Source organism: Anopheles bellator, chromosome 2, assembly GCF_943735745.2.
Source record: "Anopheles bellator chromosome 2, idAnoBellAS_SP24_06.2, whole genome shotgun sequence".
Lineage (NCBI taxonomy): Eukaryota > Metazoa > Arthropoda > Insecta > Diptera > Culicidae > Anopheles > Anopheles bellator.
Window position 1 is genome coordinate 78,742,801 of NC_071286.1, and position 20,788 is coordinate 78,763,588.

The window sequence follows — 20,788 nt, forward strand, 5'->3', positions numbered from 1 at the left end:
AAAGGGGCCCACGCTTGCCCTACGATAAGATATCTTCGCATTTAACCGCTCGGAAGGGCGTTTGCGGGTCTGTCGTCGTTGTTTCAAGTGATTGCAATCACTGGCAGCGTCATCGATAACGACGAAGCGCCAGCAGATTCTGCGGATCATTTACCACACGGCGCATGCAGGCCTTTTCTGTTGGTGCACCCGAATGCGACCCGAGACTGTCTGTGGATCGGGTGGTGCTATAAAAAAGCACAAGAATCACACGCGCGTGATAATGTTCGTGGCACACCGTTTCCGCTGTGGAACGGACACAACAAAGGCCCCGCGGGCGAGAGGAAAAGAGCGAACAAAGTAGAGGGCACCCTTCCCAATCCTTTCACGAATCCGCAGCAAGAGGCCGCCCTGGTAATTGCGCGATAGTTTTCCGACCGCATTCGAGCGCGAAACCAAACTGTAAGACACTAGGCGAGTGAACGCGAACTGCGAAGACGTTGCCCGTCGTCGGGCGAAACCTCCTGATAGGCGAGAGTGAAAGTGGCAAAGCCGGAAAACGGACTCCGATCATCTATCTAGCGCCACAGCTAATACTCACCGTAGCAATATGGCACCCCTTCGATGGGCGATCGTAAGCGCGGGCACGACATCACACGATTTTGCTTGCGCCATCTCGACACTGCCGGAAGCGGACCATCGGATTGTGGCCGTCGGTGCCCGTGGATTGGAGAACGCTCGCAAGTTTGCCGAACTGCACGGTATACCGCGCTTCTACGGTGATTACGAAGCGATCGCGAAGGATGCGGAGGTCGGTGAGTGAAAGTGGAGATTTTCGCGGAGAAAGTAGCTCCGTTCCTTCGAGCCACGCAAGAACGCTCGTTCGTTTGGACATTCAAAAAGCGATGAAAATCTGTTGGCCCTCGTTTGTTGCCCGACTAGATCACGGACCAGCGAATTGATGGATTAATGCCTTTCTCTCTTCCCGCGTAGATGCGGTGTATATCGGAACGCTGAGCAGTGCCCATTACGAGGTCAGCCGGATGATGTTGGAAGCCGGCAAGCACGTCCTTTGTGAGAAACCTTTGTGCGTGAATCGCGGTCAAGTGCGGGCCCTAGTAGACTTTGCCCGCACCCAGCAGCGGTTCTGCATGGAGGCGATCTGGTCACGGTTTTTCCCGAGCTACGCCCATCTGCGCGAACGCACCGTCCGCGGTGATCTGGGCCGCGTGGAGCACGTGGAGGTGCAGTTCGGATTTCCCGTGACGCCCGTCGAGCGTGTCCGCATGAAAAGTCTCGGCGGTGGGGCGGTTCTCGATCTTGGTGTGAACGCGATACAGGTGGCAATGTGGGCTTTCCAGGCGGAACCGCTACGCGTCGAGGCGGCCGGCCAGCTGAACGACGAAGGCGTCGATGTGGGCATCACGGCCACACTGCACTTCCCGAACGGTGGTACCGCCCGGTTAAGGACGAGCGCGATCGACAGGCTCTCGAACAAGGCCGTTGTGACGGGCACGAAGGGAACGATTACGGTAAGTACCGAGGGTTTTTTACCCTGCCGCAACCGGTGCTTTTACTGACCCGAATTCCGTGTTCCGTAGCTCCACGATTTCTGGTGCCCGATCGAGCTGACCGATATCGACGGTACGATCCGATCGTATCCACTGCCACCGTCGAAGGTGGAGTGCATCCTACCGAACAGCGTCGGTCTGCGCTACGAAGCGGAGGAAACGCGCAAACGCATCCTGGCGGGTGAATTCGAGTCACCCACCATGTCGCACCAGGACAGTCTAGCCCTGGCCGGGGTGCAGGATGCGATCCGGAAGCAGATCGGAGCCGAAATGCCGGAAGACTACATCTTCAAGGATTGAAAAGCTTTTGCGGCTACGGAACGGTTGTTAGTTTGTTTGGATTTTCTCTTCGGTTAAATATAAGAAACGATGGAAAAGAGCACGCAGAAGCGCGGACCAAAGGCAGGCGGGTGCTTTATACATTTTCTTTCTTTTTCAAACCCCGCCGTGTAATCCGAAGCTGCTAAAATCCGACCCCCACCAACAAACACACGGGCACGTTCTACACGTTGTCTTGTAACTCCTATACAGTTCTTTATTCTGATTTAGTTTGTTTTCTTCTGCTCTTCCGCGCTGTTTTGATTTTTTACTTCATATCGTTAGTAATAATACACTTTGCACTCCCCGGGCCGGGTTCAGCGCCGCGGGTGCCACCGTCGGGCCGCGCGTTCTTTACAAGCTAGAAAATTATCAACTAAATTCTTTCAACCAAGGGCCAGGTGACGGTGAAAGAAAACCCGGACCGAACCATCCTGGCGGGCCTCGTCTTCCTCGCTTTCGCTACACTCTATCGCCGCGCCGTACACTATCTTACTCTGTTCAGGGAAAACAACAAACTTTTACCTTGCTACTTCGTCACTTTTGACTTGCATCGTTCATCGATAATCGGGGGGATCGTAGAATTTGAGTAGAATTGAGATGGTTGCTTCTATTTGTATTTTGTGTTTGATATCCCTCCCCCGTTTTGGATTAGTTTCTCGCAAATATTTCATTAACCGTTCAACTAACTTTCCTACGCACACGCTTGTGTTTTTAACCTGTTTCCTTTTTCCTGTCACTATTCGAACTATTGCCACTGGAAAAAAAGGGGGATAAAAAGGGGAAAATCGGTGCGAAATCACATAATAAACAACTAAGACACTTAACCGCAGAGGGAGCGCGATTTTATACACTAAAAAGGGGGATTAGATTAGCGAATAGTTTCATATTTTTTGTTTGCGAGCAGCGCGTGTGTCCAATTCGGCGTGATGAGAGACCTGCTGCCCACAGCACTCGGGTTGCTCGGATCCTTTTGGTTTGTGTTATCTTGCTTGTGTGATGTATTTACCCACTTCGCTCTGCTTCAACTCGCAGTTCACTTGCTAATGAAGGGGTATATGATTTTTTCATTCGTTGCAGGCCTTTCTCGTATTCCTTTAGCGTTTCAGTAGCCGTTTTTCTGTTGTGACATAACCGATTTCACTTTATGCATCCTTCGACACACTGTTACGTATGATTGCTTGCTTCTGTTTCGCCCCATTTTTACGACTCTTATTTATACGTTCATTGACCTACTGCGATTGACTGCTTTTGTTTCGTTCTCAGTTTTCCCTCATAAGCTTTCGACAACTCTCTGCGCTACCCGAAACGAAGAGGGGCAAACGTTAAGCCAACGGGGGCCAAATGAAGCGATTGCAGAGAGGCGACCGCCGGGGACACACAGCGGCTTGACTCGCAGCAAAACACACGCACGCACATACAGAGGGAGAGCTTCCGACTTCCGGTTGAAGAAGGTTGTTGCGGGGACAGAAAGGAAGATGGCTTACTCAATATCATGGAATTTGAGGATGGCACGTCCAGGAATCTCCGAGCTGGCCAGCTTGCGCACGACTTCGGCAGCCTGGTCCGAGGGAAATACTGAGTGTGGCGGTGGTTCAATCTGCGCGAAAGTGGAGAAGAAAAAAAACGTCCGGTCAGATTTCCGGTCCTGCGGCCCCCTGTGTAAGGGTACGTACCTCGTTGGAAGAAACTAGCTTGACGAGCTGATGCAACTGTTCGATCGTGCCAGTCGGGACGGCCTCGATCGTCTGGCCCCGTTCCTCGGCGCGCTTGCCAAACTTGGGCAGCAGCTTCTCCGCCACCTCGTCGCTGATGAAGATGTGGCCGCCCGTCGTGAGGCACTGCATCGATCGGTGCAGACTGCGCGATGTCGTGCCGAAGTCGATCACAATGTCCACCAGTCCGTCGCACGCGTCGTGTGTACGCTCGATCAGCTGCTTCTCGTACAGATCCTCGTTCCACTGGACAATGTTTACCCTGTGATTTGGGGAAGAGCGACAGCGGTTAGTCCCCAAGGCGCGATGATCTCATCTTCTCTCATTCGCGCTGCTTACCGTTCACACTTCTTCGCCACAAGGAACCCCTCGTCCCGCAGACTGGCGACGGTGATCTGTATCTTGTCCTTGGTGGCCGGCGTGTAGAAGTGCTGTGCCGCGATACGGACCGCCCACAGGGCCAGCCCGCCCGTGCCCACGATCAGGATCTTCACCTTTTCGCCCGGTCGACTCTTGAGCAGATCATCCACGATCTTGTGTGCGGCGATAATGGCACTCTGGGCCAGCAGTGCACCGGTCGGGAGTGTGGCCGCCACGCTCAGCGACAGCGCGTCCGGAATCGGGATCAAGTAGCGCAGATCCGGGACCATCATCAGCTCGGAGTATCCGTGCGGTACGCCCTCGTACGGGTAGAGGATAACACGCTGGCCCACCTTGAATCCGCAGTCGGCCGGAAGCTCCGTGCCGAGCGACTCAATGACACCAGCCACCTCGAAGCCGGGGAACAGAGCCCCATCGCGGACGCCCTGGTGGGCCTGTGGGTTGTGCTGGATGGCCACCGACTGCTGGTGGTGCTGGACCGGGGCACTGTCCGGTCCCTCTTCGCTGATGCTCGTGAAGCTGCCACTCTGCATCTGCTTGGCAAGCAGGTGAAGCGACGTGGTGATGTCGCCCGTGTCCGACAGCTGGCTGCTGATCGACGAGATCGATGTGGACTGGTTCTTGCGGTAGCAGGCGCCGGCGTACACCACCAGGATGCGGGCCCCCTTCGGCGGTGTGTCCGGGACCGGCACCACCAGGTTCAGCACGCAGTCCTTCAGCTTTGGCGCCGGCGTCTCGATCGACACCTGGCGGATCAGTTTGCTCATGGCGGCGTTCCGGAGACGTGTAGCGGTGTCCAACGATATCGAACGACTGCGGGCCGATGGGGACGAAAAAGAACACCAAACATTGTGTGAGCAAAACACGTCGTTCACGTCAATCCGCAAGCCCGCTTCGTTTCCGCGGTGCGCGATTAAGTAACAAAACGATCGGGGTTTCCGTCCTGACCTTCAGCAACCTTGCCGAAGGGTGATTCGCGAAAGAATGCCCGCCTGATTGGTTCGCGTTGGAAATGGATTCAGATTCGGGGCGTGTTCAAACAAGAACGAATTTTGTCATCGGTGGGAAATGGAAGCTGAATGCAAGTTTGATGACGGTGCCACACGATCGGGTTTTTTCCAGCCCCAATGTGAAAGAGAATCGTGAGAAACTTCTCATTCACCTGCACCGTGTCTGCAGAGCTCGTTTCTCACAGCGAGCGGGTTTATTATTAGCCGAAACGGCTAGCACGAAGGCGGACTACAAACTAGTGCCGGTGGTGTGAAGCATGCCGCAGCACCGCGCTTGTAAACCGATCTTCCGTCGTCGTATTGGTAACAAGATTTACATAGGTACAGGTTCAGTCCCCGCGAAAATGTAACCAGCGACCACAATGCTGGTTACCCAACCGCCATCGGACTTGGGACGCTTTCGGTTTGCTGCGGTCTTTGGATCCGATGGCTCGGTACAATGTTGACCAAACCCGTCGTCCTTTATCGGTGTCAAAGTGTACACAGGCTCTTAAGTGGTGCCAGATTGTGGAGTTGTCTTTTAATACCATGAAACCGGGTCCTCCGTGGCCATCAGTCACCAGGCGCCTCCATGTCTCCTTTTTTATTGAAGCGACTCGTGCTTTAAATCTAATATGAAAACCTTTGTATGTTAAATAACAAAATATTTCAAATACTCAAAATGCCGTTCCAATTCTATTCCCCTAATGTTTTGATAAATTCATTAAAACAACCAGGAAATAATGCAGAGTTCCGTACCCAAGCATTTGAAGATAAGTTTGAAGCACCAAAAACCATGCGCTTAACGCCCTACCGTTGTGATGCAAAGAGAACAATAGGCGATCATATGTTTCGCCAGCAAACAAAGCGATTTTTTTTAATGTTACAAAGGCTGAAATATTTCACCTTAATGAAAAATTCATACGAAATATTGCACACGTCCTAAACGATTGCAGCGCCCGCTATGGAGTGGCATCCGTACTATTCCTCCAGTAGTTATGCTCTCCTGGTTCATAATTTGGTTTCAAAACATTTTATTGCAACACAGAAATGATAAATGATTATTTCCTCTAACGCTTCAGATCCGATTTTAGTTTCTTGAGTGGCTTAAAAAGTTAGCAAACACGAAAAACGAGGTAAAAATGAAAACACCATTTATTGTTATTCATCTGCTTTGTCACAACTTTTGTGCTTCTTTGTCCTTTATACCTCTGTCGGCCACTATGCGTCTCCTTTGGTAGAAACGATATGATATATGTTTGAAATATTGGATCGCTCAAATGCGCAATCTTCCTGACAGGGCCCCTAGAGCTTTTATAACTCTTCCATCACCAGTATCATTATTCATTTCACTCCACAGCTCGGCCCCCTATCGGGTGTCGCCGGATGAGCTTGTCAAATGCAATCAGTGCAGCCAAGCTTTGCTTCGGCGGACGTACGCCGGCTAACGAACCGACCATAAAGGCCATTGCCCTTTACAGGAGGAGGCTGACAATAACGTCAGAGCCTGGCGTAACGCTTCGATTAGATAAGGCGCTGTGATTGAACGCACGAGCTTCCTCCGCAACTACTGATGGGAAGCTTCGCCAGCGCTAATCTCTGCGCCGCGTCAAGCTGCGAGGAAATTGCCGGGGAGATTACATATTTGTGTTTTATCAGTCGAAGGACGAATCAATTATCGGTTGCCGGTGATTGCGGAACCAATTTGCAGTCAACATCGCAATGCAGTTGCACCGGAAAGATCCCTCGATGTGTCGATGAATGTTTCATTTGTGTCAGACAACAAAACCGAGAGCTCGTCTCATTATACTGCTGGCGCCACGTGTCTCAGCCAGGCAAGTTTAATGGCGCTACACAAATGCAAATATTTTAACCAGTAACAGGGACGTCCGGGGGTTGGTTTCGTGAGCTCATCTGATGCCGAGGACAGGGAAGTAAAATCGCGAATGGCTAACGGAGCAGAAAAAGGTGTAATAAAAATCAAATAAGTGATGCAGCTATGCAGCCCCGCTTTGGACGTCATCAACAGCCTCGATGACTTCCCCATGCCCCATGGGGGGACGGACGGTGATTAAACCAACGGACACCGCGTACTGATTACGTTAATCGCCTGGGTCGACATTTATAGAACCAACAACGCTATCAGTGGGGAATGACGAGTTTGACGCAGACGGGATTCTCTCTGCGGGGTGATTCTTTGTTGCAATCAGGAACCGATCCTGCAGCGGTTCGACCATCGATTTCCTCCAGCGTTAGATCACGTGCTGCTGTCCTTTTGCAACATCCAAACAACACGTCACCATCGATCGGGGTCAATATTTCCTCACAGTAACGCACAGAGAGTAACCGTGATGGTTAATTTTAGAAATCGGCTTCAAACACTCTACCCCCCTTTGTGTGTGCATCGTTCTGTGTATTTACTCACCAAATTGGCCCGAATCGGAGACCGGGTGTATGGGTGACCTGCGGTCCGAGAGATACAACGATCGCCGTCGGGGGTGATCCTCATCTGTTTTGCAAGAGGTAGGCTTTCTCCTAGGAGAGGCGCCGGTTCAATATTTTACTTTCAACGCAAATCAACACATTTCTTAGCACGTTTCAGGCTCAGAAGCTACAGCATATCTGATCATTGGCAAAGGCCCAAAATGGTTACCACACGTAATAAAGGCGTTAAGCCTATTGTTTGCAGTTCCATTTCGATCAAACAAATTGTTTGTCTTCCGATTTAGAACTTTTGTGTTTGCGCGATTTACCGACAATATTAGAAGTAAAGCAACAAATTGCGCCGTTTAGTCCTGATTTTCGGACCCACCATGTTGCACGCACGGTCCGCGTGAACAATTTATGAGTTCGGTTCGGTTTTTACGGCCACCACATCTTTTCGGCGGGGTGGCAAAAATAAACGTCCGCCAAAAAAAGCTCGCACGCACACACCAGGTCGTTGCCACGTTGCCGGGGGGCGTGGAAACTTCTAACTCTCAGGTCCTCACATCGGCGCCGGGCGCCATCGGTTCGTTTCGTGACCTTCGCCAAGGAGAGCGCGCCAGGGAGGCCCCCCGTTCTGTGATTACTTCAAGTGGCTTCGAGTTGTGTATCCAAGAGAGAGGCCGGAGAGAGAGAGTGTCCGAGATAACGGTCGCTAGGTGGCCCGAACAACATGACGGATTAACGTGAGGTTTATATTTTATTTTGGCCAAAATTGCGAAGTTGCTGAAAGTGTACAATCGGTGGCCCGTGGGGTCCCAATTGGCGTGGCGCTGGCATAATACATGGCCAACATGGCTTCCACTGTCGATTAAGGGTTGATTAAGCCGACGGCGAATTAAATACGATGAACACGTAATTTATTTGACCCCTCACGGAGCCGTCAACGTCACGGTATTCAAATGCAGAACTCGAACAGTTCCTCACTCCTTCTTCAAGGACACTGCCGTCCGCGGGGAGTTGTTTTGAATAACGGTGCGCTATTTGCGTTTTAAGAACTTCCAGGCACGCGGCCGAAATCGCCGGGCCGTTGCCTTGTTGTGCCTCGTCTTGGAAAACCGTTTGTCGTTCCGGCCGCATTGATCAGGCGCAGGCGACCCTCTTTTGTGTTGGCTTTGTTTGCACGCACGGACGCACGCTTCACCCGATGGCCACTGGTGACAGTGAGTGTTTGTTTGGCCCTTCGGATCCGTCTCAATGCTAGCGAGTTCAATCGCACAAAGAAAGCGCAACGCTGTTCCGTTCTTCCGTAATTTGCGTGCGGAAGTAACGTGAGCGTGAGATGGGAGCCTCGCAGCGAGCCTCGACCAACTACGGACCGGACTAAAACCTGGAGACTGTTTTCTTCACGGAGAAAATGTTTCAAACATTTGGGAAATATGAAACAAATTTTTTGACTTCGGTGAACCGAATCAGGAATGGAAAGGCAAAAAATAAACATAAACCTAACCAACGCAGTTCACATCTCGATCGGACCATCAGCACACGGTTGTGCACCGTATTTATAAGCCCTTTTCGATGTCCTTTCGGCTTGGGTGCGATCGACCCAGGGATCACCTCATTACCGGTCGACGGCGTGTTATGTCACCCGACAGAGGCACCAAAAACAGATCACTCCGTTCGTTTCTCGAAGAACTCGTAAAATTCGGCACAGCACAGCATATTTACCCTATATCCGATAGCAACAAATTATCCACTTGGACAGCCATCTTCTGTTTTTGTTGTTGGGATCTATGCTCTCAGGTTCCGCCTCACTACTGATTAATGTTTGTTTGGCACACTTTCAATATAAGAAAAAAAAATAGTCACTGTTGTTCACGGTGGGCGCCAACTTGCCGAGCAGGACGAGGGCGAATTTTCCGACCTTTCTTTCGAACGCACTCGCCACTAACTGCGCCACTGTTGACCGTCGCGCGCACCACTTTCGGTTTCACTTCGGAGTGGCTGGGCTTATCGAACTTTTCCTACGCAACCACCAGAGCTCAACGCCAGCTGCGTTTGTTTAATTTGTTGCGTTGTATGTTTTGTTTGCCTACAGGACGCACACATACACGTAATCGACGATGGAGCACTTTTTTGTATAGACACCGCCTTCCAGTCCTGTCTGTCACTCGCGGAAAACGCTGAAAGAAAGGCTGATTCCGGGGGCTTCTCACTTCACAGGGCGCACAGCACCGATGCGTTTTTCGCGATTTTCAGTGACAACGCGAGACACGCCTTAGCAGAACCTTTTCCTCCGGCAATCCGAGGAATCGAGCTGTGTGTGCGGATGCTTTTTCTTAACAGAGTAGCCCTGCAGAGGCCAACCTTTGGCGCGACCGATCCGTGCGCGTTGCTTGATGTCGAACGAATGGGGTGTTTTCATCGGTGTTTCCCACCGATACTTGGGGTGTTTTCGTGCGGAGTAATGAAGTTTTTATTTTTCACCTCACAAACACCGAGCGCTTGCTGGTGTTGGGCACGCTTGCGCTCTGCACACCCCTTTCATAACTCGCTCTCTCTTTCTCTCCGGCGTGCTCTCTCTCTCTCCCCTTCTTTAGGTCCGTTGTGCGCATTCGCACGCAGCATGATTGGAGCATAAAAGCATAGCCTGCTGTTGTGCCGGTGTGCGTCCGATAGCCGATACACAGCCGCGCACTCTTTGTTTTGACACCAACACAGACGGAACGGCTCCCCAACCCGTTCAAACACGCTGATCACGCGGTGACCGAGTGATCGGCGAGTGTTCCCGCGCCCCGGAGGAGTTGTTTGGCGTGGCAGAGCGGGGGGAGTGGAGCGACACCATTCCGAAGGAGACAAAAAAAATCTGTACCACCTTGTACGTGTATGTGTCGCACTGTTTGGTTCCTTTTCTTCCTCCTCGCGGTTCCCCGTCGCCGCCGCACAGTGGGGAATTTGTATGGGAAAGGTGGACATATTTATTTTTACGAAGAACCTATGGACTTTTTTCAACGCTTTTGTTTAATAAGTTGAATAAGTTGAAAAACTGTATTTTTTCCTACTTTTTTATACTAATTCCCAAAAAAAGTGAACTAGCAATGCAAAACGTAAACATTTAATTATTTTATATGAAAGAAGGACTCATTACCTTTCGAATATAGGTATATTACTTTTCCAAAACTGTGCTAACGATCGCGTTAAAGTAGCTGATAAAAGTTGGTTCTAGAGACCCATTTTTATCACTCTTTCGACTTTGACAGATGAATTCTCGGAATCTACACAACATGGAAGGCTAAAAAATCGGATTTGCCATAGATAACTTATCTATTTTAGGCTAATATGACTGAAACCTAAATTTTCGAAATTGATTTATGACCGCCTTTTTCCCATAGTGCGCCGCCACCGTTACGACGGGCCAGCGGAGGTCAAAGTCTTGCGGCCTCGGATTTGCCGGCCGCCTTATATCGTTGTTGTTTGTTCCTTCTCGTGTGGCCACTTCGAGCACTTTCTTCAAACTCCGACAGCTGATCCCAAGCGAAACGGAATTCCTGGCTGGTGCCTGGCTAATTGAAGATGTGGAGATTCTAATGAATTTAAGAAAATTGACACTTTCCCTGCAGTGGGTTGGGTGAAAAAAAAACTCTGTTCTAATCATGAAGTGTGTCCTTGCGTAAAGGGCACTAAGGTCATTCGTGTGGTGCCCATTTGCACGACTTCGCTAGGAAATTTTTCCACCTTTGTTCCGAGATTGTTCCAACAAACCCGCCGGGAGAATCACGTTTGTTGACGTCTGTCGCCCCTGTCCCGTCCACTCAGTCTTTTGCCGAGATTCGATGCTCGTCCTGAACGAACCAAAGTGTCTGCCTTTGGCGAGCGTGTCCCGCGGGAATGCTATCCAATTAGAGCCAATCTGTGACCAACGTCACCGCCGCGGGTGGACCTGGGCTCCGTCGTTTATTAATATCAAATTTGCGGTGCTCTGGCTCCGAACCGGGCAATGAGTTTTCGATCCGATCCTCGCGATTAATTAGTAACCGATGAGAGTTTGGTGAAGAGCTCAGCTCTTTGAAGTTGAACGAATGGATTGCTTGTCGCCAGTACTCGTCGCTGAGATTTACGACGTAATTACGCTTCCACTTATGGCCCACGATAGGTTGTGGTGTGGTGTAATTGGGTCATATCTCAGGCACCTCCTCGGGTTTGGTTCCAATTTTGATAAACACCCCGCCGGTGATCATGCCACTCGAAAGCAGCATCTTTTGAACGGGAAAGGTAAAGTAAACAAACTCCTATAAATAGGAACTAATTACCGGATTCATTCGAGTTACGCACCATTGAAGGTCCATATTTTGAGAATCTCCTTCGACGAAAGTGGTTTGTTGAGTGATCACGCCGCTTGATGGACACATTGCCCCGATATGAATTGCGCACTTTGCTGCATCACTTTATCGATCAATCCTCTTTTTTTTGTTGAAATTATTTGCTTACTGATAGGAATTTCCTCGTGGCACTGTGGCCTTCTAATGGTGGCCACACAGGCCGCTCATTGTGTTGTTCGGCGACCACAAACAGAGGCTTATCAACAACAGAGGCTTATCGTGGTAAGTGCGAACGTAAACAAACCGCCCGAAACAATGGTCCCTGTTTCTTTCCCTCTCTCTCTCATGGGTGACCAACACACGTTGGCCACAGTGGTATTCATTTTTATCATCGGCCCAACGCATCTTTTCTGATGCGTCAACGTGATCGGCCAAAAACAAAACTCGAAGAACGGCGCCATCGCTGTGACCTCAAAATAGGCTGACCTTAAAAACATTTCATTCCTTCTCTGGGAAATCCCTGAAAAATTGAAAACCCTCTCTCGAGACCGGCGGTTGCATCGGTTAATCGTGCTGCAACAAGGTGGTAAACAAGTCCAAGGTTTGTTGACGAACGGTGGACCCTTCGGTGGGTTCGTTACCATTAGCGTGACTGATGGGCATTTTCCGACACGCTTCTGAAGCATCCTGGCGGGTCCTTGAATCTCACAAAACCCAGCAGTAATCTTGGGGATAGAGTTGTCCGGCATTCTGACGACTGTGAGGACAAAAGGACTACAGACCATACAGCCATTGCTCCAGAACCGTACCAGCAAGCGACGCAATCAACTCACGGACACGGACTCTTTGTTAGATCCAAAGACTCCCAGACAGAACGCCACATGTAACGGTCGGTCCGTCGGTGGTGGTGCTGCTTCCGGCAAGTGCACCCGGTCATCGGTAAATGCATCATTCAACACACCGAAAGCGACGACCGGTTCGTTCGATGGCGGACGGAAATAGCCGGAAAAAGCCGTCTCGCCCTCGAGGTGAGCGGACGCGTGATCGTTGCGTGATCCGCGGCCAACGCACGACCACCACGCGAAGGTGACACAACGGTGTCGCAGCATGGGACGAGCGCATGGCCCCGAAGCCGGGTTGGTCACCGTTGTTTACCGGTGAGTAATGGCGACGGAAGTAACTGAGCCGCCGGCTGTGTCTGCGGTTTTTATCAACATTCCCCCTTTTTTTGCTTTGGTTCTGTTTACTGAATCCATAAACATGTTTCGGGCACGAATAGAGATGCATTCTGGCCCTTCACATCCGTTCTTGAAGTACTGTTTACAGTAACTGTAGTGAGAACAATTATAGGGGTTGGTTTAAAAATTCCGCACTACTCTACGCTACACGACGCATTAATTGAAACGTAGAAAAGTGCTTGGCGTTGGCCCCCAAAAACTAGTTCACCACCACAAGTGGGGGCCGATGAGATGGCATATGGTTTTATTTATAGCCCTCCCCACCCGTTATCGCCCGTGATGTCATTCTCGTTGGCCAGGCAGTGGCCAATGCCGCCTTCGTGTCTCACCGTGGCGCGTGATGCTAATCCATCCGAGGGGGGCCCCTATAAAGCGTGACCGATTCCGATTGAATCTTCATCCCACGAGATGCCTCATTTGACCGGCACAGCACGTCACAGCAACCACCGCCTTCTTATCGGCTGGTTAAGGCTTCCGAAGGCCTTTCCGCCCGGGAGGCTTATCACCGGTCTGGTGGGTGCTTGTCTAGCGGGATCCCATTTATGGTCCAAGGTTGTAAACCCCCTCTTGCTGCGGGCGACCAATACGCAACCCTTGCAATTCACTGATTATCAGGCGATCCTTGGAGTTTCGCCATTCGCTGATTGCGCCACCCAAGTTCCTCCACTCATCGTGGAAAGGTGCACAGTGTAAATATTGCAAACGAGGACCAGAATCACGTTTCGGGGTGACACTGAGGGGAACTTACGAGACACCGCGTCTGCGGTCGCAAGCGATCACTCCGGGAGCGCATGTTTTCCGAACAGGGTGCAAGGCAACCAGATATGCTGGCCCCCCATTATGAAAGGAACCACCACCACCACAACCGAGGCGACGAGAATCGTGGCACCATCGTAGCTGTATTGAAACAGCTGATTCGGTCGTGATCGAAATGGATCCGTAAATAGAACGGGCAGTCATCCGCCCGCCCGTGAGTGACTCTTCAAAGTTGGTTCGATGCAGAACCGTGGCCAGAACTGAATGGGTGAATTAGATTGCTTTTTCGCCGAGGTGCAGCCACGAACGTTGCGCAAATGTGCAACGTGTTCCTTGACTTTTCAGTACCATTCGAAACCAACTGAAACAGGTTTCTGGGGAGTGGCCTCAAGGAAGTCGTAAGAACGGAGAACCCTTATCACCTATCCAGTAGCTGCCCCGAAGCCAAAGATAAGCGAGCGTCGTCCCACCGAAACAGTCGTCGTACGCGTGACCCATTTTCCACTCCAACCTTTCGGCATCCACCCGTGAGCCCCCCAAGGAATTGGGGTCAGAAAACTCGTCCGTTGGACTATTGTCACACATTTCACTTCTATTTCACCTTCAACGGGCCCTCTTCGTCGCACCGAGTCGACCCCGGGGTTGACATTTGCCCGGAAGAATAATTTATCCTACCAGCAAGCTCATTCTGAATCGACATCGGTAAAGGAATGCTGCAATCCCTGGCCGTTGCTTACCTCACGAACCTCGGTCTTTGTTTCCGCGCCTTCCTTTAGATCTTACGCAACGTGCAAAGTAGACTGGATGACGCAGGACCCTGCGGCCGTTGGCTCTCGCTTGGGGTGGCGATCGCGTGATGGAAGCTTTTGCAAAGGAAAATGGCTCTTGCGCCTGTAACACTTCACGTTTTCGGATCGGCTCAAACACAGAACGTCAAACCAAGAACCCGGACGTAACGCATCCCGCACCCTGTACGGCCGGTCGAACTGTTTCGTGGACGGGCAACGCTTGACGACTGCTGCACTGCTGCTGCCTGGCCCGATGCACCGCACAACGGATCCCCGTTGGCAGCGGTAGCGGACTCCGAGAATAGACCGCGGCGCGATCGCTGTGCTCCCACCTCACTCTGATCACTTGACAGGCTGTGAATCCGGAATTGGGACCGAGTGACAAGCTTATAGATCGATTCTGCTTTCCCCAAAACTACAAACGACTCGCACACGCTTCGCACGTCGACTGCTGACTACTTAGTGGCCGCGTAGTTCGCGGCTTGCAGATCGTCACTGGTTCGATCGCCGTGGCCCGCGATGAAGGAGCAAGAAAAAGAAGGAGAGCCCGAAAAAGAAGTGACCGCACGTTTCGGTTCGATGACGCGGATTCGCCACGCCACCCAATCTCGCACACGTGCTCCAGTGTGTAGCGGCCATTTATCTGTCCATTTGTCTATGTGTATGTTTGGGGGGGGTCTGAGAGAATAGTGAACGATCCGCCCAGCCACACCAACCGGCCTCGGTTACCATCAGCATCGGAGCCTCGTAAGCCGAGCGCGAATCGGCGGTGGTTTGCGTATGCGGCAAGCGCGGCCCTGACATTGCAACGGGCGGGAGGACTTTTTGTGCGCCTCACGCACGTTCCTTTTCGATACTCGGCCCCTTGTTGGGTCGATGGCCAATGTCAGAGTTTGATGACATAATATTGGCCCGCGCCTCGGCGTTGATTCGAACTCGTTACTAACTAGTTCCCCAAAGAAATTGGATGGCAAATAAGTAGACTCAAGAAAATAATGGGAAAATTTAAGGCAGACCAAAATTATACTCCAACGAGACGACATGATCGTAGCGACCTCCCAAAGAAATTGCCGGGAATCCTCCTAGGTCATTGGGATTGACCGAGCTGCATCATGTTTCATCAATATTGTACACAAATTGCATCACTCCACAGTCCGCAGTTGCGTAACCGGTCCCTGTCCTGTCATTCCTCCAGGAATTCAACTGTCCGCCGGGTAGTGTTCGCAGAATATTATATTCGTTTCCACTTGGCACCGGCGTTCAATTTTGTCCACCTTTTTGATGCCTACACGCCAATCCAGGACTTTCCACTAAACAGCAACACATGCAACCGAATGGCACGGTGTTGGTTCCGGCTTCGCCAAGGTCACCGAGAAAGTCAAACTTCCCTGTCCCTTCCCGGTCGTGCCTACACGCTACTCTAGATACTTACGCCGTGTGGCTGCCGAGTTGTCCGGCAATTTTGACTCCCGGCTGGAACGGTGGAACGCCGGCGGGAAGCGAGTCGGGAACGTTTGAAGGTCACCGGGCGAAGGTAGGTAGGATTTTTCCGAAGGACCCAACTTCACGCTACAACACTCCACTGGACAGCGGGACCGTGTGGTTCTGTCCGGCAACACGTTACACTTTGCACCGATCGAGAGCTTCGCTTAAATGCTGCCTCTTATACCACGGATCCCGGAAGGGTTGCGCCGGAAATAGGTAACTCTCGAACCTGGACAGGTTTCCCGGACACAGAGGGACACGAAGAGGTCACAGGCCGCGTAAAGACACCAACAGGCGCTGTGTCGAATGTGGCTTCGTCGTCCGTCTCTCTCTCTCGCGCTTTTCCTGTTCCCCTGGCGATGAGGTCCTCACGTTATCTCGACCGATACTACACTGAAACAACCGTAGGGAATTTCCCGACACACCAAGTTGTTGTCAAGTCAAATTGTGTTCGCTATTCGGGGTTTGGGGGTGGTAGTGTTGCGTTTGCGCCGAACCTGCTTCGGATATCCTTTGAAAGTCCTTAGCGGTGGCGGTGAACACGCGGTCGCGTCGTGATTGTTTGCCTTTTTCTTTGCCCGTGCACGTTGCCGCTCCCGGGAATCCCACTCCGCCCTCGAAAGACTGGACCACGGTACGTGACGTCGATGGATGGCGTTTTGTTTTGCTAACAATGTTGCGCCTACCGGCGAGCGGGCCACCGGTACACGTTATGCCAATGCAAAAGTATTGATTTTGCACCGGTCCAGTCGAGGCTTTCTTTTTGGTGGTTGGTTTTACTTTCCGAATTTAGTAATACAGGATTAATAAATGGACAAGATGTAATTATATTATTGTGTCAGAATTAAAAAGCGTCAAAATGCTCGCTTGGTATTACGACACATGTAACCGTATTTATTACGATTCGGTCATCTTCTTTTCTTCTTCTTCTTCTTTGGCACTACAACCGCTGTGCGGTCTTGGCCTGCACCAGAGACAATTGTTAATGTCAATTATCCCTGGTGCTATCTGTAACAGTTCGTTTTTACGGGCGGGGTTTGTTGGTCCCGCGCCAACCCCCTCTGTCAGCGCCGGTATCGGGAATCGAAACCATGGCCGGTTGAGTGACCACCGATCCCGAGATTCGAACCCTGGTCAGCTGCGCTGACAGCGAAGAGCGTTACCGACTACTCTATCAGCGGGGCTCCTACGATTCGGTCATCACTGAATCGTAATTAAGGAGTAACCTAATCAACAGAGAACCTGGAGGGAAAAATGATGATCCTTCTACTCGCTTGTGGCGGTTTCACATTTTCGTAGGTGCATATCCTTCATGTGATCGTCAAGGTTCGTTTGCAGCCGGAAGGAAATATTGCACACCCGGCAAACGTGTGGCCGATCGGTGTGTACGATCAAGTGGGCAATCGTGCACCGTTTCGTTGAGAAGCTTCGCCGGCACAAGGTGCACTCAAACACCTGTGCCTTACCGATCGTATAGGCGGCCATAGGTTCCTTCACCGAAACCGCGCGCCGCTCGCCATCCGTATGAGCGTGGCAGTGATCAACCAGAAGCGACTTCTTGAAAAACCCTTCGCAACAGATCGGACACCGGTACGGTTGCAGTGTCGGATGCTCGGCCTGGTAATGGTCAACAATTTGCACTTCATTCTCGAGCACCGTATCACAATCGTAGCACAATCGTTTCCTGTTTGCGGCATTCACATGACTCTGGATGTGCCGGGTCGCGGTTCGCCGTACTTTGAACGTTTTCTTACAAACCGTGCACGGAAAGTTCCGCTCGTGCGTGTGCGTGGCCATGTGCTCTTTAAAGTTTTTCTTCGAAAACCAACAACCGCACTCGCTGCAGCGGAGCTTCTCCCAACTTTTCGCGCGTTGCGGCTTCGGAAGGTTGCAGAACGATGCAAAGTGAGCTCCGCCACACCGTGGACAGCATTGCTGCAGTTCCCTTCGATGGTGATGGACGTGAGCGGATAGTGAGTGAACGGTGAAAACGCGATAACAGAATCGGCATTCGGCCAACCGTTGCTCAACGATCGTGAACTCACGCCACAGATTGTGCGTCAGCAAGTGATCCAGCTCTTCAGACGAGTGGACCGATTTCAGGTGGTCACCGAGGTGAGACTGCAGGTGGAATGGTTCGTTACACAGCGGGCACGTGTATGGTGTGCAATCGTGCTCCTCCAGACAGTGTTGACTGTACACGTTGACGTGCGGTTTCAGGACGACGTGGCAGTGCTCGCAACACCGGCCCCGGATGCTAATTTCCGGGCCTTTGCGGGAGCTACGTTTTTTCGGTTCCCTTTTCCTCAAACGATGCCCCACGTGGTGTGCCTGAAGTTGCGGAATGCTGCTGAATCGGGCATCGCAGGAAAGGAATTTGCAGCGAACCTTGACTTCGCCATCAATCTGCCACGGATGGGTGCTATCTTGGTGTGCCGCGTATTCTTTGGCAAGCCGAAACGTTTTCGGGCAGTTGACAAACTGACATTGGTACTTCGGATCGGCGGCTTCGCCGAGTGGCTTAATTTCCACGTCTGCGTTCCGCGCTGTGCTCAATACCTCTTCCGCCTTGATCTGGATCAGAACCTCATCAGAACAACCGAGGGGTGGTGAATCTTCCGCTATCGTTTCTACCAACATTTCTTCCATCACATCGTCCATTTGGGCCACTTCGTCACAGTGCTCGTCTTCGTCGCACTCTGGAACGGATTCCACTTCGAATTCGATGACATCGCCGTAAATGATGTGTACACTGCGAGATTCCGCATCGTGGGTCACGGCAAGATTGCACCCTCCGGCACCGGCAATCTCTTTGGGTACGAACGAATCCAGGATGGACACGATTTTCGAGATGAGCAAATAGTACTTGTCGCAGTACTGCGCGAAGTTGGCCAGCACCGCTCGTCTGAACGGATCTGAGGTCAACGGTGAACGATGGCACGGCCCGATCTCTTCCGCCTGCCAAAAGTGTATACACTCAACAAAACAATTCCAATTTTGCATACTCCATTAACTTACCATTTGGCGAATCTTTTTAGTCCCTCTCCGAGTTGAATTATTGGTAAACAAACCGATGGTTTATTTTGGTTCTGCGCGAGAGAACTGTCACAACAAAGCACCCTTTGGAAACGACCCAGATTCGTCCAGCGTCCTGTAGAGGGCGCTGAGGCGTTCGAAACGTTCGTTACGCGCTGATCGCGAATCTCGTTGCTGAGAAGGAAAAATAGATAAACTTTGACAAAAACCAAGTTTTACAATACAAAGTATATTTTTATTCCAAAAATTGTCTTCCTCATTGTTTGTTCCATATAATCAGCCCTTTTTTATGCTTCTTCAACATACGCTGCTCGGGTACAAAAGGTACGGCTTTTCATTAAACGGTGGCCAACCTTGCTCTTGCAAAATATGGCCAATCGCGCCACACAACGGCTGTTGTGTGGCTGGCCTATAGAGAAAAAACAAATAGCTTCTATTCGATCGGTACCATTCTTCTGTTTTCGAGACCGAGAGAGACATGCTTTTAAGGCAGCATAATATAAAAAAGTAGAACAATTAAAACATCATACAAAGAGAACTACTCGTTTAAGTACAATATCCATATCCATCTGCTATCGCGTCCTTCGTCCGCACTCCACTTTGTATCGCTTCCTAATTCGCGTTTCCGTTCTTCGCAGAGACCTTTGAAAAACTGTATTACAGAAAACAAAGAATGCAATCCACGTCGGTAATGCTCAAGAGTGATGTGTTGTTGGGATTTGATTGAAACCTGCCGCTGCTGTTTGGCATCCAATCGAAACCATCGATCGAGCAAGCTGTCGATCAAGCGGACAAATAATGCCACGCACGCGGGGACGTACACATTTTTATGGCCTTCGTTACGGGGCGATCTGCATGAGTAACTTTTTCACAAAATACTGCACTTTTCCGCACTGTTTACCGCCGCCACAAAACACAAATTCTACACGTTTAACTACACCGTTCCGAAAGATAACGGAAAAGAATTGTTTTTTCGTATTCCGCATACTATCGGTCTCTCTCTCTCTTCATCTCGGCATGTGCATATTCTGCGATTTTACAGATAAATTGTCACCTATCAATATATAAGTATATAAGTAGCTGTATATTTTGCTATATAATTTTGCCGGTTCGTTCGCACCGCCCGTTGGGTCGAACGGAACCGTATCGTTCCTGCGACGAATGGGGTTTCTATTGTGTTCCTTCTTCCACTTTTTACGGAAACGAAATTTAAAAAAACAATGTTTAACATAAACTCAACTCTTCACCTTCCTACTGCCCCGAGTTCGACCGAGAAGCAGCAGCCAGGGGAATTGAGGAGAAAACTTCTCGAAAAGACGGGGCCGGGCAAAGAATAAACCGGGGACAAACTCTTGCTTTCTGTTTCGAGGCCACTAACATTCTGCCGCTGCAGTGTGTTAAATTTACTGTTCCTTTCTATAATTCGATCACATTTCGGTTTTGTTTTAAATTTTGTCGAGGCAACAATCCGAGCGGAACATTCTCGGACATAATAAGGTAATTCGTCTGCTCGCCCCTTTTGCCTACTCCTGGCCAGCATCACACAACACCAAACGGAGTCTGCTGATAGCTGTGTAGCTCGACACGATCGATCTTCACATAACACGTAATTTAAAAACAAAAGCTCGTTCCGGCCACCGCACTAAACCCCTCGCTCCCGCGGGCGCGCTGTGTGGCCGAGCGTTGCGGTCCTTTATAAGGACGAAAAGGAAAGGCTCTCGAGGAGAGGTGGCGGAAACGCTTTGAGGGAATAAAAACGCGGAACCTTCTCCACCGAATCTATTGCACG

The 20,788-nt window shown here is 50.8% G+C and overlaps 3 protein-coding genes across 6 annotated transcripts; 1 reads left to right on the forward strand and 2 right to left on the reverse strand.

The window, feature by feature from the left end:
- Nucleotides 1-422: 422 nt before the first annotated feature.
- LOC131212503 (trans-1,2-dihydrobenzene-1,2-diol dehydrogenase-like) lies at nucleotides 423-2,603 on the forward strand. The gene is made up of 3 exons (XM_058206398.1): nucleotides 423-794; nucleotides 973-1,511; nucleotides 1,581-2,603. The coding sequence occupies exons 1-3, from the start codon at nucleotides 590-592 to the stop codon at nucleotides 1,848-1,850; spliced, it is 1,014 nt and encodes a 337-aa protein (XP_058062381.1). The 5' UTR covers nucleotides 423-589; the 3' UTR covers nucleotides 1,851-2,603.
- On the reverse strand, nucleotides 2,057-16,315 carry LOC131212502 (uncharacterized). 4 transcript variants are annotated; one of them, XM_058206395.1, is made up of 4 exons: nucleotides 15,911-16,315; nucleotides 3,923-4,777; nucleotides 3,545-3,845; nucleotides 2,057-3,468 (listed from the first exon to the last, which is right to left on the reverse strand). In XM_058206395.1, the coding sequence occupies exons 2-4, from the start codon at nucleotides 4,729-4,731 to the stop codon at nucleotides 3,352-3,354; spliced, it is 1,227 nt and encodes a 408-aa protein (XP_058062378.1). In that variant the 5' UTR covers nucleotides 4,732-4,777; nucleotides 15,911-16,315; the 3' UTR covers nucleotides 2,057-3,351. The 4 variants fall into 4 exon arrangements, with proteins under 4 accessions (XP_058062378.1, XP_058062379.1, XP_058062377.1 ...); XM_058206396.1 differs by lacking the exon at nucleotides 15,911-16,315 and adding an exon at nucleotides 14,437-14,901; XM_058206394.1 differs by lacking the exon at nucleotides 15,911-16,315 and adding an exon at nucleotides 14,428-14,900.
- Nucleotides 16,316-17,229: 914 nt separating this feature from the next.
- LOC131208129 (zinc finger protein 59-like) lies at nucleotides 17,230-18,966 on the reverse strand. Its single transcript, XM_058200778.1, has one exon. The coding sequence runs from the start codon at nucleotides 18,964-18,966 to the stop codon at nucleotides 17,230-17,232; it is 1,737 nt and encodes a 578-aa protein (XP_058056761.1).
- Nucleotides 18,967-20,788: the final 1,822 nt, after the last annotated feature.